At 44.4% G+C, this 13786-nt stretch overlaps 1 protein-coding gene across 1 annotated transcript; it reads right to left on the bottom strand.

Moving 5' to 3' along the window:
* Nucleotides 1-2123: 2123 nt before the first annotated feature.
* On the bottom strand, nt 2124-3937 carry Rps23 (ribosomal protein S23). Its single transcript, XM_036207156.1, has 4 exons — nt 3856-3937; nt 3281-3440; nt 2454-2574; nt 2124-2315 (listed from the first exon to the last, which is right to left on the bottom strand). Exons 1-4 carry the CDS (start codon nt 3857-3859, stop codon nt 2169-2171), a joined length of 432 nt encoding a protein of 143 aa, XP_036063049.1. The 5' UTR covers nt 3860-3937; the 3' UTR covers nt 2124-2168.
* Nucleotides 3938-13786: the final 9849 nt, after the last annotated feature.

The raw sequence follows: 13786 nt of genomic DNA, 5'->3' as shown, positions 1-13786 counted from the left end.
CACTTTGCCAAGTACCTGTACAGATACTAGTCTGCTTGGTTTAATAGGACTGTTTTAGAAGTGGATACAAGTCCTTCATTGAGTATGTGATTTAAAAATACTCACGTTACCTTTTAAGGACCTTCAAAAAAGCTCAAGTTTAAAAACTGGATGACCAGCATCCTTTGTTTTATAAAACATGCTTTGGGAGTAATGTCTAAGAATCCTAACTCAGCAAAGGTTAAAAATGCTGTTTTTTGAATCTCACCTGGCTCCCATTTAGAAACGTGACCTAATTCTGCCACTGTCTTCGGTCTTGATGCTGAAGTTATAGTCTTAAAATTGCAAAGTTCTGCCTTTATTAACTTGCAACACTGTTCAAGCTATTCTAGCTCCTCCATACATTTTAGAATGTTTTCCTACATTCTAAAAACCAGACCAGTTGAAACTGTCCAAGTTGTTCATTCCTTTCTCAGATTTTGTTTTTTGAAGACAGGTTTTACTTTGTGATCCATGCTGACCTCCAACTCCAATCTGCCTCCCAGGTGTGATTACAGGTGTGAGCCTTCTTGTTTATTAGGAAAAAGCTTCATGTTGTGTGAAGGACAGAACTTTGGTCACCAATATGGATGAGCATACAGAAAAGGGACAAAATTCAGTTCCACACTGTATTTGAGATACCTATGTTAGTTTGGTAACCATTATACTGTGGGGCTGTGTAGCTGATAAAAAGGGAATCCTGTGAACATGTAAGAGGAGTTAAGTGGGCTGGGCGGTGGTGGCAGATGCCTTTAATCCCAGCACTAGGGAGGCAGAGCCAGGAAGATCTGAGTTGGAGGCCAGAGAGTGGAAACTCAGAACAGGCACCAAAGCTACACAGAGAAACACTGTCTCAAAAAACAAACAAAAAAACAACAAAAAAAAGAGTTAAGTAGGGGCTGGGGATTTAGCTCAGTGGTAGAGCACTTGACTAGCAAGCACAAGGCCCTGGGTTCGGTCCTCAGCTCTGGGGAAAAAAAAAAAAAGTTATGTATACAAGATGCTCTTGGGGGTGTCTTGAAGTCTCCACAAAGGACTTTGCAGGTTTTGTCCTTACAAACACAGGAGGGAACAAAGTTCTTGGCCTCAGGAGTGTTTTGTTAGACTTCACCTCACTGACATACTAGCAGCTAGACATCCATTCCAGATGTCACATGCAAGCTTGAGCCTGCCTGGCAGGGTTAAAGGACACCTCCACCTGCTAGGAAGCACTGTACGAAATCAGCAGGCAGACTAGTGGTCTACTAGTCTACTCTAGTGCACACACAATAGGTTAGAAAATCTCTTACCTGAGACAACTGAACACCACATGACCACCAAGGTTTAGAATACAAGGTACTCAACAGGGAGGCATTGAAGATTGGGGAATGTCTGAGCCAACTAAGTGCCAAGAATACAGCTAAGTAGCAAGGCCAAAGCTGCCACGGGGTGTTTCCCTTCACCCCTCCATTTACTGAGGCAGGTGATCTGAGCTCTGGTCCTGCAGCTGGCTCAAGTGCTTCACCTGGCGATCCCTCGACATTCATTACTGACTGCTGGAGGTTAAAATGTACCAGACACCATAAGACAAGCACTCTCCCTTGTCTAAAACTTCCCCTCTGCACCCATTTACCTTGGCCTAAGCTCACCACAACTTAGTGCATTCAAACTGCTGGGGCTGCTACCCAACCTCCCTGCCACACTCAAAGCACTTTCTGCCTCAGCCTCCAGGTGTTGGAATTACAGTCCTATGAATAGACGGTTTGGTCCACTGATGACTGACCCTCCGGGACTTTATGCATGCTAAGCAAGTTCTTCACTCTAATCACACCCTTAGTGAACAAAGAAAATTAGAATCAATTAAAGACATCCATGATACTCACTCTACTCAACTTGACAACTGCCAAGTTGCAATAGAAATTCGAAGCATGCTGAGAAGACTGTACATGAAGACACTCTTCCCTTACTTCAGACTTATTTCTAGACTGTAGCTGTAGAGCAAGGGATGCTACGCTGTCTTGGTACAAGCCACACTTACACCACAAAATGTTTTAGCAACTCTTTCCTAAAAGGGCTAAAGGCCAAATATACTTGGAGGTTCAGGACGGGAATTAAGACACAAACTATTTTCAGAATATGAAAATTTATTATTGCATTTCCGTTGTCAAAATTTAGGATCTTGGTCTTTCCTTCTTGCCTTTGTACAGGGCCAAAAGAGACACATTGGCGACTTTAACAACCTTAAAGCGGACTCCAGGAATATCACCTACAGCATGACCTTTTCGACCAAATCCAGCAACCAGAACTTCATCGTTTTCCTGAAATAAAATATAATGCCCATCTTAAGTATTAGTAGCAATTAAATACACTAATTAAAGAAACTGCCCGTTTGCCAGATTTAAAAAGCAAGCCCGTGAGAAAGGCACCCCGCAAGCAGCACAGACTGTGCCGCTCACCTCAATGAAGTTCAAGCAACCGTCATTGGGCACGAAAGCTGTGATCTTCTTGCCGTTCTTGATGAGCTGCACCCTGACACACTTCCTGATGGCAGAATTTGGCTGTTTGGCTTCAACCCCTCTGAAACAGCAAGCGCACATGTGAGTATAGAGTCTCCCCACTCTCTCAGTCCAGTTTTAAATCCCTCTGAGGCAGTGATTTCAACTAAGTGTTTATCCTCTGTGCCTCCCCCCAGTAGAGAACTTCTAGATCCTGTAGAGTTGCAAAAATAAAAAAAAAAAAGGAAAAAAAGGATTCCAATTTTAACTAATTTGTCAAAACTGCACAAAATAATCGCTCTTTTAAAGCCAATGCTTCCAGGCTGGGCGGGATGGCCCATGTCTTTAATCCCAGCACTGAGAGGCAGAGGCAGGGGGATGTCTTAATGTTCTAATAGCTACTAAGTTATAGGACAGACAGGGTTGCTACAAAGAGAAATTCTGACTCGGAAAACAAACAAAAATAACAAAGTAATTAAAAAAGTCAGTGCATCAGCTCCATCTCAACCCCAAAAAAGATCTTAAGAATGTACCAGATGGCTCGGGTACATTTTTTAAACAATCCTCACTCACACTGTTCGATATGGGCTTTATCATCTTCTCCCATTCCTTCCAGACCAACGCTGAAATAAACCTTTAGTCATCCAATTCTGAGACCTAATTCTAACATAAACAAGGGTACCCTCCATCCTTTCTCCCTAAAATCCCAAACCAACGTGGCCTCACGCTCTTCGCTAGTTTTGAAGAATGAGTTCGTTCCCAACGACGATCATACGTCTTCCACTTACACTTTTTCCAGCACAATTCCCTTGGCATGAGAGGCGCCTCCAAACGGATTGGCCTTCAGGGCTGTGCCCAAGTGGGCTTTCTTGTATTGTTTATCATGCCACTTCTGGTCCCGTCGGTGACTGCGGAGCTTCCTGGCAGTACGGAGACCACGACACTTGCCTGGGAATAAAACATCACTGAGTCCCGTTTGCAAACCCGCAGAGGCCCTTTGAATACACGAGCTTGGCTGGATGGGCCCTTTACGCCGGGGAGTCCTGTCGCTCGCCTTAGCTAGCCCGTGGGCCGACTCCCCTCGCAATTCCCTAACTAGTTCGCAGACGTACAAACACACCCCAGCCGTGGTCCTTCAGCTTATGTCAGTCTCCAGCGCAAGGCTCTGGAGCAGCTGCGGCTGCCGGGCAAGGCGGCCCGGAGGCCGCATGAGCTCTTCCGCGCGGCCACGTGCCCGCGGGACGGAGCTTCTCCGCCCGGTCTCCGCCCCAGTGCTCCCCGCTCCCCATCGCCCCCACGACGGACTGTACCCCGAGCCCCAGGTCCCTCCCGCAGACTCTCAGTCCGACCCCGCACTGCTCACCCATCTTGCCGGCGCCACGGGCCCGAGAGAAAGAGAGAGACCGTGCAGGAAGGACCCACAAGGCACTGCGTGAAGGCCCGCCCAGCCGAGGACCCCGCGCGGCCGTCCGAGCGGCGCCTGTGCCGATATGGGAGCCTCCTTTGGAAACAACTCAGTGCCCCTACTTTTCTGAGACACAGTCTGAGTTTTATTTATTTATTTATAAAATTCAAAGCGATCTAGCTTACGTTGTTATTTCCTTTTCAGGCACAACGAGGCTAGAGGACTATGGACTACCAATCCCAGAAACCTTTGCGCTAAATACTCACTGCGCAGGCGTCCCAGGCAATCCTCGCGGGCACAGGGCTGGGCGGTGCTAGTTCGGAGGGGGCGGGACGAGGCGTCTTAATGTCACAGAGTGGCGGTGACGTGAGCTGTTTTTAAGCAAAGAGGTTTCTGAGGCTCACTCTTAATGTGCTGCACAATAAATTGTAAATTTTAGTGAGGCAATGACGCAGTGATAAAAAGAATCCAACCAGCTGAGCGGTGGTGGCGCACGCCTGTAATCCCAGCACTCGGGAGGTAGAGCCAGGTGGATCCCTGTGAGTTCGAGGCCAGCCTGGGCTACAGAGTGAGTTCCAGGACAGGAACCAAAACTACAAGAGAGAAACCATGTCTCAGGAAAACAAACACAAAAGAATCCAGCCAGACGTTCATTAAAGAGTGAGCTGACATTTGCTGGTTGTGCGTCCTTGCTTGATTCTTTTAATTACAGTATCTTTACAACCTGAGTTTCTCCTGGAAAGTGAAGTAAATATAAGGGTTTTCCGGGATGTTGAGTCACTTAACAACAAAAATTTGAGTATCTTTGCACTGGGGATTTGGCAGTTAAGAGAATGAAGATTTCTGCTCACGTAAAGTTCATGTTCTAGGTGTGGAGGGACAGACTAAAAATAAGAAAAAATATTTTCACAGACTGACAAATGTATTAGAAAGAAACGATTTAGTAGTGCAGGAGGTTGCTTTCTCGGGTACTTTAAGAATGCATCACTGTAGGGTGATTTAAGCTGGGAGCCTATATTTAGTGTAGGATACAGCCTTCCAGGAAGAAAGGGTGGTTCTCATCAGTAGAACTGAGAGGTCAATGATTAGTGAGCCGAGGTGGCTCTGGAGACCTGGGTGCTACACGGGACACAGAACTTCCCCACAGTAAAGCTTTCTAAAACTGTGGTGACCGAGTACTACTTTAAAGTTTTAAGCTGGGGGATTCTTAGATGAGATTTGTGGTTTTCTGAGAGAGACAGAAGCAGATGAATCCTGGAACCATGGAGGAAAGTGTAATTGTAAAAAGAGGTGACAGTGACTTGGATGCTTGCTCGGTGGAGGTGCTGAAGTCACTGGATTGGTTATGCTGGTTTGTGATAAAGCCAACAGGGTTTTCTGAGCACTGGTCAGAAGGAAAACCGAAAAGAATGTGTGATTGGTTGATTAGACTTTCAGTACTGTGGGGAGATTGGAAGGTTGCAGGTCCAAAAGACGAGCTACCTCCCCTTGAGCTCATTTTAACACTCTCAACAGCCTTTCCTGGCCCATCTCTGTTGGGACTAAGATCTTGTAACCAATAGATAAAAACCTGCTCCTGCCAATCAATCCAAAAGCTAAGAATGCCATCAGATAGCATCTTGGGCCTCTAGAAAGGCTTCCCTCATCTTCATATATCTACCTCTTGGTGTACCCCCCCCCCCCAATCTGTTTTTAACTTGCCTTGCTTTATGACTTTTTTGTTGTGTAAAACTGTAAAAAGCTTCATGAATCCACTTCCAAACTGGAACATGGAATTTGGGGTAAGTTAAATCTGTGTTCCTGGACCATGGTCCCTTATTCCTTTAAGATGAGAGCTGTGGGGTTGGGGATTTAGCTCAGTGGTAGAGCACTTGCCTAGCAAGCACAAGGCCCTGGGTTCGATCCTCAGCTCAAAAAAAAAAAGAGAGAGAGAGAGCTGTGACTGTGACGTCACCATGAGTTTGCTACCGCCTCTAAGCTTGCACTTGAGCAACTGTATTAGTAAGCAGGAAAGCATGAAAAGGTCTTGTTGAGACATGGTGCCATGCAGTACAGGCTAGCCTTGAACTGATCCTCCTGCCTCTCAGTATTCTGAGTGTTCTGATACAGGCATGGATAACCACACCTGGTTTGGAAGAACATACGTGCTCTGTTATGCATGGGTTCAATTTCACATCCAGAGATATGAAGTGGGTAAGTAAACTTAAGCTCCACAAAATCATGAACAGATATTGAAAACTGTGGCTCTGAGTGACACCATAGAAAGATGAACAACTGGGGACATATACATACCCTAGTCAGCTTCCTCTAGTTAAATGGTGTGATGATATAGACAACAGGTATCTTCTATTTTGGAGATCTCTCAGAGACATATGAAGACCACCGTGATGATATTGTCTCAGACAAACACATGGGTGGAAGTCAGTAACCCCCTTTACAAATGGCTGCATCGGTGCTCAGTTGCTAACATCATTTTGATGAGAACAAGTACTTCATTTCCTTTGCCTAGATAAGGCCAGAGGCCTCCTGTTATAAGGAAATCCCGTTACAACTTAAGCTAGCCAGAAGCTATACACAAGAAAATAACTATCTCTTTCAATAGAGATGTGCTAGAATAAACCAAGAGTCCCTTATGCACACAGTTGACCACAGACTCAACTAAGCCTGTCCACTTTCTGAATTCTAACTCAATAGCCTAACTTCTTTGATTTCCTCTTCCCCATCTCTCTTTTCTAGACCCAGGCCAAGTCCTAATCTTGGCTACCATGACAGTCTAAGCATGCATCTCCACTCAGCTGCTCCCAGAGTCTCACTCCTGAACTTTGCCTCTTCCTCTTCCACCCCTGGACAGCTGCTAAGATCTTGAGCCTGTCTGACCTGTGGTTTTTTTCTCTCAAACTGCAATTGAATTGTCCTGGAGTCTCCCTCTGAGACTGTCAGTTATTTTCACCAGTAAGACAATCTGCAGGAGGAGGTCCTGTGTGCCCAGTGATGGCTTTATTATTGTCTAAGACAATCTGCAGGAGGAGGTCCTGTGTGCCCAGTGACAGCTTTATTATTGTCTAAAAGAGTTAGTACAGGCATGGAACAGAATGGTAATTCCCAGACACTAGAGATTGAAGAGCTGTTAGTCAAAAGATTAAAAAAATGATAAGAAATTCAAGCACTGTTTAACATGGACAGTGTACTTAGTAATCATGACATACTTGAAAGTTGCGCCTGGTGGCTATGACGCACGCCTTTAATCCCAGCACTTAAGAAGCAGAGGCAGGGGGATCTCTGAGTTTGAGTACAGCCTGGTCTACAGAGGGAATTCCTGGACAGCCAGAGCTACACAGAGAAACCCTATGTTTGTTTGTATTTTGGTGGGGGGCCTGTATAAGAAAAGAAAAAAAAAGAGCCGGGCAGTGGTGGCGCACGCCTTTAATCCCAGCACTGGGAGGCAGAGGCAGGCAGATCTCTAAGAGTTCAAGGCCAACCTGGTCTACAGAGAGAGTTCCAGGACAGGCACCAAAGCTACACAGAGAAACTCTGTATTGGAAAAAAAAAAAAAAGTTGCTGAGAGCAATTATGAGATAATACATATATTAAATAGCCTAATTTAGTCACTAATATATGCATATCTACCTCAGTTTTCTCTGGTCAAATGACAGGAGGAGATAGAAAACAGGTAGTTCCTTTGTCAGAGACTTCTCTGAGACATATGAAGACCAATGATATCCTGCCTGCCGGGCAGTGGTGACACACACCTTTAATCCCAGCACTCAGGAGGCAGAGCCAGGAGGATCCCTGTGAGTTCGAGGCCAGCCTGGTCTACAGAGGAGATCCAGGACAGGCACCAAAACTACACAGAGAAACCCTGACTCGAAAAACCAAAAAAAAAAAAAAAAAAAAAAAAGACATCCTCCCACTTAAATACATGGTTGATTTTATATATATAAATGTGTGTATGTTTATATGTGTGTGTATCATGTTGCATACCATACGTGTATAATTATTTTATCAAATACTTTAATGATTTCTCTGATTAAATTGCATCTCCACTTTACACTAAAAGTAAATCCCCAAATATCTTATGGGTTTAAATATCTACAGTAAAATTCAAAAGAAAAAAATATATATATATTTGAACTTGAGGGAGGAAAAGCTTTTCGTAAAGAAAAAGAATTTGGTCGTATTAAAATGAAGACCCTCCATTAAACACATCTGAAAGGACTGGGGATGTAGCTCAGTGGTAGGGGCACTTCAATAGCATGCACAGGGCCTGCCTGGGTTCAATCCCCACCCAGCACTGAAAAAGAAATCTGAAAAACAAAAAGACAAGTTATAAACTGAGGCTTGGTGTTCAATTGTACAATTGATGATAGGTTGATACTTTAAATTTTTATGCATAATAAGAAAATAAATACTTCAAAGAAAACCAGCAAGAGAAATAAATAGCAAATCCCAGAGACAGGAGCAGTGTAGTCCATAACTTCTTAAAAAGCCATGCATCGGTTCTGACTGTGGCTTAAAGTACAGAGCTAGCCTTGAACTTCACTGGGAGAGCATGCCCGCCCTTATTTCATCTCTAAGGGCCCAGGGAATATTTAGATGATTTGCTTATAGTTTGAGGTCGATTTTATTTGTATTTATGTGTATGTGTGTATTTCTGTGTGTATGTGCACATGAAGGCAGCTACCTCTAGAGACCAGGCAAGGCTGTCAGAGTCCCTGGAGTTGGACTCACAGGTCGCTGTGCTCCCACCACAACTATGTGGGTACTGGAAACTAAACTCCAGTCCTCTGAAAACACGGCAAGTGTTCTCCACCACGGAGCAGCTCTGCAGCTGATTTCTTCCTTTACTTTTTGACTTTTTTCAAGGCAGGGTGTGACAGCCGTGGCTGTCCTGGAACTCGCTTCCTAGCCCAGGCTGGCCTCGAACTCAGAGATCTGCCCACCTCTGCCTCCTGAGTGTTGGGATTAAAAGCAAGTGCCATCATGCCTGGCCTGATTTGTTTCTTTAAAGTTTAGTAAATCATCCTGTAATGTCATCTGGTCTGGTGTTTTCCTTGTGTGAAATCTCTTTAATTGGTATAAAAATATTCACAGATTTGACATAGATTTTTTGGAGTCATTTTTCTAGGATTTTACCTCCCAATTTATCTGAGTTCTCAAAATTATTTTTTTAGAGTTATAGGTTTAGGTGGGATAATACTGTCCATTGTTACATTTTGCATACATAGATATAAGTGTATGTGTGCATATTTAGTTATAAGACATTTAACTATGAAATTAAATTTCTTTGGTAAATATAGTATTAGTTATTTGGTTGTTTAGTTATGCTGTGTTTTCAGTAGTGGTCTTAATTACTTCATTATTCTTTTGTTTGTATGTTTGTTTTTCAAAAAGCACGATTCAATATTCAGTGTGAGTTCCGAGGCAAAGATTAACATCACAGTAGCTAAGCAAGACAACAGAAGAGTTCGGGCAACCTGTGCACATGCCGGGAACCTCAGCAGGATATGGAGTTGGCAGCTTGCCTGAGCTTCATGAGACTTTGTCTCAAAAACCAAAGGTAGGGGGCAGCTTGAAGAATGAACATTAGAAAAGAAGGGTCTCAAAGGGTTCCCTCACTTAAAAGGACCCCCTCCCTCAGGGACAGTGAGCCAGCAGGAGTTCAGGGTGGTGGAACTAGATGTAAGTTCACCTTGTTGGCCAGGATGGAGGTGTGGATCTGATCGTATGCTGAAAGGCCGTGGGAGGGTTCCAGGTAAGCAAGTGGCAAGATCTGAGCTACGTTTTTAGAGGCTCTCTGTGTCTGTTATGAAAGAACGCTGTGGGAGCCAAGGGGAGACCGGGGTGAAAGTGTTACAACGTCCACTGAGAACCGTGGAAGCTGCCTTGGAAATTGAGCAAGATCTGGAGATTCAGGCTATACTATATGATGAAGGAAGGAGCAGGCTCACCTATATTGGCACTAAACTCTCCATCCCAGTGCTTTTTGGTGTTAGGTGAAGGTTACTAAGAATGCCACCATCTACTTCCTTTTAACCATCTTAATAATGCCTGTGTGATAGGTACTATTATTCTGTTTTACAAAGATGGAGTTGAGTTTAATGAAGCAACCTGCTTAAACAAAATATACATGGTTTCACATTAATTATAAAGCAGATTTTTTTTTTAGGTTTAAAAAAAAAAAATCTACTGCCAGGCAGTGGTGGCACACGCCTTTAATCCCAGCATTTGGGAGGCAGAGGCAGGCTGATCTCTGAGTTCGAAGCCAGCCTGGTCTACAGAGTTCCAGGACAGCCAGGGCTACACTGAGAAACCCAGTCTTGAACCCCCCCCCCCCCCACACACACAGAAAGACACATTAAAAAAAGTCTACCTAATGTTACATAAACATGATTCAAATCTAGATGGAAAACAGATTGCTAAGCTGTAAAATACCTGGACAGTTACAACTAAGTGGGTGTAGAAATGCATTTTCACTAGGTTGCAGCCCAACATCTCTGAATTATTAGAAACACCCGGAAACAAAGGAATTGATTGGTGACTCCAGCAACCTTTCAAGTGGGAGAAAGGGCGTGAACAATCTTCTGTTCCTGATGTTTTCCAACCAAGAGGAGTTAGGTTAATTGAGACTTCACGTTTCTCCTTGTCATTCCACGTCTCCATCCAGGTCAGCAGGACTGACGCTGGTGATAAATTTGGGAATACTGTAGACATATTTGGCTTTTCCCATTTCTGGCCCGGTTGTCCATGCCCTGAACATTTCCCCAGTCCTTCCCCAGCAGACCTCTCTCATCACATGCTGCCATTCCCGGTCTTAAATCCACTCTGCTTCCTTTTAGTGCCTGGGGAGGGAGGGTTCCAGCTCCTACCCTTTTGTCCTCCTCCTTAGCTGGTTTAGCATGCAGGGGTGTGGGAGCAACATTTTTATCTCTGTTCTGTCAGGTGTTTGTCTTTCCCCACCTAAGGAGAAAGTGTTGAGATTTAGGTCAACAGTGATGCCGGCCTGTTGTTATCCCACACCAGGGAGAAGTTTTAGATTTAGGGGGGTGGGGAGGAGAAGGGGCCAAAGGTTTTAACAGTGTTGACAATAATATCGGAGCATTTAATGTAGTTGGAAATAATGCCCAGTGCTTTAACTATAAAAGGCGATGCAGCAGTTGCCATGGAAATGTGACAAGTTAAAATAACAGCTCCAAGTGAGAATACAGAAGAGCAAAGGCAGGCCCCTGATTACACCATCCGTGTAAAGGCGGCTGATGAATGCCGAGTGCTCCATTTTACCTGATTAAATTATTAAACATAATTTTTCTCTTTATACAAAATGAATAGGATTTCTTATCCCTTCCTTCGCGCTGCCATTTGGTGCAGCAGTGATTATTCTCATAACTATTCCAAGGAGAAGCTAAAGAAATGTCTGCATTGCCATATAATCTAACTAATATTCAGGCCGCTCTGTAAAAACCCGGTTATAATTAAACCTCCGGAGGACCCAGGGGGAATTGACAGGGCTGTTCTTTGCCGCCCTTTGTGAGCTTCATTTTCATATGCACATTCAAACTTACCCCAGGTGTTCTCTAGCTTGGCCAAGACCCAAACAAAGAAAACTAGGCTTCAATTCCAGCAGGGGCCTTTATAGGAAAGGTAATTTCACTCCCTGCTATGGAATAGTAAGTTTTCCAATGACCTTCACTGGAGTGGTAAGGCTGGAAGAGATGAAGCCGACCTGTCGGTGCAGTCTGTGAATTCGGTGGGAACCACCTGATCCACGGTCCTGGGAGGAACCAAGAAACTCTTTTAGCCCTTGGATTCCACGGTGAAGTGAAGACGGAAAGGAACGTTTCAGAATTATGTAAAAATACAACGTGGTCACAACATAGAAATACAAAGCTCTCAAAGTTAAATATGCAAAAATGTGGTTATCTGATATTAGTGAGAGTTCATTGGCTAAAAGATTTAATGCAAAACAACTTTCTTTTAAAAAAAGGAAATAGAAAGGAAACGGATAAGTGAACAATGAACAAATAAATAAGGGGCTCTAAGATTTTACAGTCACATGAAATGACAATATTTCTTCTTTCTTTCTTTCTTTCTTTCTTTCTTTCTTTCTTTCTTTCTTTCTTTCTTCCTTCCTTCCTTCCTTCCTTCCTTCCTTCCTTCCTTCCTTCCTTCTTTCTTTCTTTCTTTCTTTTTTTTTTTTTTCAAGACAGGGTTTCTCTGTGTAGTTTTGTAGTGCCTGTACTGGATCTCGCTCTGTAGCCCAGGCTGGCCTCAAACTCACAGAGATCCTCCGGGCTCTGCCTCCCCAGTGCTAGGATTAAAGGTGTGCGCCACTGTAGTTGGAATCTTAAAAGGTCTTATTAATTAACTCAAACCTGAGGCCAGTTATTGGGGTGAATGCTGGAAGATCAGAGAAGCAGAACAAACCACAGCTACCTCATCTCACCAGTGCCTCAGCTGGTCTTGTTTCCTCAGACTGCAAGCTTCTGAGTCCTCATCCAGAATGGATCTCAGCTGAACTGTGCTGCTCAAAAGCCTTAAAGCTTAACCAGCCAAATGCTAAACCAGCCAAATGCTTCTAGTTTCTGGTCTTCATGCCTTATATAATCTTTCCCTTTCTGCCTCCACTCCCTGGGATTAAAGGTTGCTTTCTGGGATTAAAGCCATGTGTCACCCTGCCTGGCTGTTTACAATGTGGCCTTGAACTCACAGAGATCCACCTGGCTCTGCCTCCCAAGTGCTGGGATTAAAGGCATGTACCACCACCGCCCAACTTCTGCTATGGCTTACTCTTTCCATTTTCTAGCCATCATTTGTGGCTCTGTATCTAGTGGATGTCTGTTCTCTGACCCTATATAAGTTTATTTTGGAGAACACACAATATTTTGGGGAACACAATACCACCACACGTCATCACCACCCAGTGACAATATTTCTTTTTCTGTTAATTTAAAAAAAAAAAATTGCAGGTTGATTCTAGGCCTGGTGGGCTGTGGAGGACCAGCACAGCTTCACCCGAGGTCCCCAGATGTGGGTCCGGAAGAATTCATCCGTGAATCCTCACTGTTGGGCACCATTATGCTTTCTCAGCAGAATCACCTCTCCAGTCCAGATATCTAGATAAATGACTTTTGTGGAAGATGCATACTGTGGCCCGGTAGAGAAGTCAGGAACCTGCACAGCACCAGCAAGACTGGGAGGGAGACAAAGATCCACGTGCTGGTCTGGGCAATCTGCCCTGGGCCTGGAAGAGAAAACGCAGGCCTACCTGGTGCCTGATGGACTCTATTATGAGCAAATACATGGTGAGGTGCGGAAGAGAGACAGACAGTGCTGTGGAATGTCTTTCTGTATGCCGTGAATATGTGTTGCTCCCATTGGATAATAAGTAAAGCTGTTTTGGCCAATGGTAAGGCAGCTTAGAGGTAGGCAGAAAATCCAAGCAGAGATACTGAGAAAAGAGCAGAATTGGGGGAGATGCCAGCCAGCCACCCAAAGAGCAACAAGATGCCAGCAGATCGGTAACTCCATGGCCATGTGGCAAAACATAGATTAATAGAAATGGGTTAATTTAAGATGAAAGAGCTAGGCTACCAAGAAGCCTGCCATAGGCCATACAGTTGGTAACTAATATAAGCCTTTGAGTGATTATTTTGTAAGTGGCTTCAGGATCCTGCTACAAGACAGAATGGTTCATGTCCTTGTGAAGAGAGGCACATCCAAAGAGGTGAAGGCAATGAGGAGAAGGTTGAGGTGGGTGGCCTGCTTGCTACCCGGGGCCACGGTGCTGTTCAGGCCTGAGCTGCAGCCAAGGGCTATGTCTACACCTCACCTGCTGCAGCCATGGTCTGTGTTGATGTCTTTGGCTTCTGTTACCACCTAAGGCCCAGAGGAT

The sequence above is a fragment of the Onychomys torridus genome, chromosome 15, assembly GCF_903995425.1.
Source record: "Onychomys torridus chromosome 15, mOncTor1.1, whole genome shotgun sequence".
In the NCBI taxonomy this organism is placed as follows: Eukaryota; Metazoa; Chordata; class Mammalia; order Rodentia; family Cricetidae; genus Onychomys; species Onychomys torridus.
This window is presented reverse-complemented; position numbering and strand designations above follow the sequence as displayed.